Raw genomic sequence first — 4,351 nt, forward strand, 5'->3', positions numbered from 1 at the left:
TATATATATATATATATATATATTATAATAGTATTATATACATAGTATTATATAAATATAATATATATATGTATTTATTTATTTTTAAGATTAATAATTTTATACTATGAAAGTGTACCGTGGTATAAAATTATGACAATTCTTCTTTTTTTTTTTTTATGAATTAACAAGTTCAACCAAAAAGTGTGCTTACTGCTTATCATGAATATAATTTCTTGGATATTTAAATTTTTTATAATTTATGTATGTTTCATTATTATTTTTTATTTTTTATAAATTAGCATTATGTATATTTTAAACCAGGCACACAAACAAACAAATACATACATATTCAAATTAATCAGAAATGAAAACGGCAATGTTTTAAACATGTTTACTTAGCTAAATTGAAATACTGCATAGACTTTATTGTTTTTATATATCTTTCTTATACAGCTAATTATAAATACTATAACCTAATCCAAACCATAAGCCTAACAGAAAACTTTCTGCATTTTTCCAGTTGCAAAAAAATCTTTATTTACCAGTTTTACAAATGAGAATGTGTCCAAAATGGGGTTTATGGCGATTTTGTCAGGTTAAGCTCACTTATGGGTACAAACACACACACACACACACACACACACACACACACACACAAAAGTGTCAGAAATTAAATATTATTAAATATTATAACCTAACCCTAATCCAAACCATAACCCTAACAGAAAACTTACTGCATTTTTACAATTCTAAAAAATCTTTCCTTACCGATTTTATAAATGGGAATGGGCCCAAAATGAGGTTTATGGAGATTTTGTCAGGTTTAGCTCACTTATGGGTACAAATTTGTTCCCAAAATATGGTTAAGCAGGTACACACACACACACACTCACCAGCATCTGCTCAAACAGCTCCAGCACAGACTCGTCTGACAGCTCGTTCAGCGAGACGCTCTGGGACGGAACTTCATACTGGGCGGCTGACGAGTGTCTGATTCCCATCGTGCCCGACTTCTCCTTCTCCTTCTTCGTCCGCATGCTGGTGAAGCGCTCCAGCTGACACAGGGTCAAAGGTCAAAGCTCAGAACACAGCAAAAACACATTGGAGGATTTTACACTCCGTCTTAGTCACTGCATGTTCAGAATGGCATACTAACATCCTACATGCACAGTTTATGAGTTTTTAGCATGCATGGACTCAAATGTCTTACTGCATTTGGCAAAGACGTAGAATATAACAAAGAAGAATGCAAATCTGACCTTCCATTTGCAGTGCACACTGTGCAGTAAATAGTATGCCAGTATTTCATTCTGAACACAGAAACCGTTTAATTGACAGAACATGCTCTGCTGGGAACAATAAACTGATATCATCTCAATTTTAATTGTCTTTATATGTTTATCTCATCGAGTCTGTCAATCAACAAGAACAAAAGGCATTTAAGGATATTCCAGATCAATCCTGAAATACGGCTCCTCTGAGGAACCTTTTCAAGTCGAGACAAGAGTAAAGCAGCAGAAACATCTGAGATACTTACACATCCTCCATCACATTCAATACAAAACAACAGAAGCTGATATAGAACATCTCGTTAATAATCATAATTATCTTTATTATAGCTGATCATAAAGGCTGACAGCCTAAATCGATACTATTTTGCCTGTTTTTTTAAAATGCAAAAAGTACACAAAGTATCAGAGAGTCTTGAAAAAAAGTAAAGATCTATCCTATGATAACAACATCCTTTAAAAAAAAAAAAAAAAACATCTTGATTTACACATTTTTTGGATGACCATGACACAGTTTTTAATTTAAAAAACATTTTGATTGATTGGAATTTTTTTTTTGATTGATTGACGATTAAATATGATTTTTTTTATATATTATTAAAATGTATTTTTAAAGAAGTTAATGGATTCAAAAATATTTACCAAAACATTCATATTTATTTAAATGAAAATCTCATAAATTAACAGATCTGCAAAATATTGTTGATCCAAATAACCAATTTGAATACATTTGAATCTGGGCAAAGATTTTTTTTTTTTTAATTTTTAAACTTAAAACAAAAAAATAAAAAAATAAATAACAAGCACAACAATAATAAGCAAGCAAGCATGTAAAGTAAAAATGTAACAGAAGTTTAAAAAATTTTTAAATTTGTAAACATTTGCAACAAAATAAAGTTAGAGAGCAAGTAAATAAAATAAATAAGTTAATTAATTTGTTAATTAATAAATCCTGATATTATTTTATTTGTATTGGTCTGACTGGGTCAGTATTGGAAAAGTAAAAAAAAAAATTGAAGAAAAAACATATAAAACTATATTCTTGAAGCATTATACGTGCTGCTTAATTATATTCTTAGCAGCTGCTCTCTTATTATATTAATCTTGTGTGTAGACTATCCTCATTACATGATTCTGCTTGATACAAATATGAATCCATAGACATTTGGCAAGATGCATTTTGGCAAAGTTTTAATTTGGCCTGCTGCTGAAACATCATGACAACTCTTCAGACAAACACAAACACACATGTGAGCGTGGCGTCACACGCTTCCTCTGGCTGTGACAGGAGTGAGTGTGTGTGACGTCAGATCAGTTTCTGAGACACACAAACACTGATCTGAGGTCAGCCGTGAGGCAAAGTGTGCGCTACAGACACATGGTGCAGGGTGAAGGGTTAAAGGTCATGGTGGTTATGTCAGTGGCGAGAGACGGGGAAGAGTGTTAAAACACACAGAACACACGTGTGTGCACCTACCTCATCAGGAATCAGCCGTTTGAGAGTCTGTACAGGGAGCAGGAAAGAGAAAAATCAACACTAAATACAGAGAAAGACAACAAAACTGTCAGAGAGAGAGAAAGAGAGAGAGGAAAACGGGTGGAAAAGAAAGAGAAGGAAAAGGAAATAGAAAAGAAAAGGAAAGGCATCCTGGGCCATAAACTAATCAGAATCTATTTAAAAACTATATTAATGCAATAGAATTTCTATATTATTGAATTTGAGACAGAAAAAAAAAAAAAATTAATTTCAGACATTTTCATCTCACATTTTCTAAAAACTAGAAACTTCTGCTGTTAAATGGAGATTACACGGTAGGGCTCCACGATTTGGAGGGTGGAAAAAAATCAATATTGCACAAGCATAATCCTGCCACACGAGGGCAGAGCAGCTCAGCAAATAAACATCAGCGCATCACTTCCTCTTCCCAGGAAATCAACAGTCACCTGCTTATAAACAGGCGTTTCTATGGTGACCAATCAAAACAATGCAGATTCTCCAAATGTTACTTGAGAATCTGAGGGAGAACATGAAATGCAATAAGAGACATGACCTTTGACCTCACAAAACAAAACCAGCAGGGATCACATGACCTGTGGCACAGAAATGTGGATAACATTGTCACAGGTATGTGTACATGAAATACTCATATCGCCACAGAGAGATAAAGAAATATCAAAATATCACTAAATATCAGTTCAAATACTACTAAACTTTATTCCTTTAATATATTATTTCTATTTAATCTGCAGTTATTTAATAATGTACTACAGATATATATTTTTAATGGAACTATTCACCATTTCCCACTGTTAACATCTACGCTGGAAACACTGATACTGCCAATGTGGTTTTGTCATGCCAATAACATAACATAACAACATAACACACATATATGTTATATGTTATAACATAAAATATATAACATAACACATAACATAACATGCATATATGTTATATGTTATAACATAAAATATATAACATAACAACATAACATAACAACATAGCAAAATAAAATAACTGAGCATAACAACATAAAATAAAATAACTAAATAAAATAAAAAATTCTATACAAATATATTAAATTAAAATTTTAAATTAAAAAGAAATAATAAATGAGTAAATAAAAATTAAATAGAATTAAAATTAAAAATATATAATAATAAACAGAATGGCAACTGTCCACTGACTTCACCAGTAGTCAAATGACACAAACTCTAGGTAAACGTGTGGAGTGACCATCAACATCCCAAAACTCACTCAACCTCCTTCCTCCTGCTCTCAGATACTCAGATCCAACTACCTGTGTGTGTGCGCGTGCGTGTGTGTGTGTGTGTGCTCAGACTATGACACATGCTTTAAAAATATAATCAATTCTCTCAATTACTCAGAAACACACTCAAACTAGGGATGTAACGATTAACCGCGAGCCGGTTGAAAATCGATTTAAATATGTGACAATTCAAAACGGTTGAGATGCTAAACAAATCGCGATTCAATAGGGGAAGGAGTTTATATGAATGTATGTCTGAGGGGAACTTACTGTCTTTCGATGGTATTTTTTTCTTTTAATCTTGCCTCT

The 4,351-nt window shown here is 32.2% G+C and overlaps 1 protein-coding gene across 1 annotated transcript in view; it reads right to left on the reverse strand.

Annotated features, from left to right (window-relative positions):
* Positions 1–4,351, reverse strand: part of LOC107754500 (protein diaphanous homolog 1-like) — a 149,373-nt gene that overhangs the window by 114,557 nt on the left and 30,465 nt on the right. The window contains 2 exon segments of the mRNA XM_016570976.1: positions 876–1,037; positions 2,749–2,775. Of these exon segments, the coding sequence (XP_016426462.1) occupies positions 876–1,037; positions 2,749–2,775 (189 nt within the window).

Source organism: Sinocyclocheilus rhinocerous, unplaced genomic scaffold (assembly GCF_001515625.1).
Source record: "Sinocyclocheilus rhinocerous isolate Xijiao unplaced genomic scaffold, SAMN03320098_v1.1 scaffold50, whole genome shotgun sequence".
Taxonomy (NCBI): Eukaryota; Metazoa; Chordata; class Actinopteri; order Cypriniformes; family Cyprinidae; genus Sinocyclocheilus; species Sinocyclocheilus rhinocerous.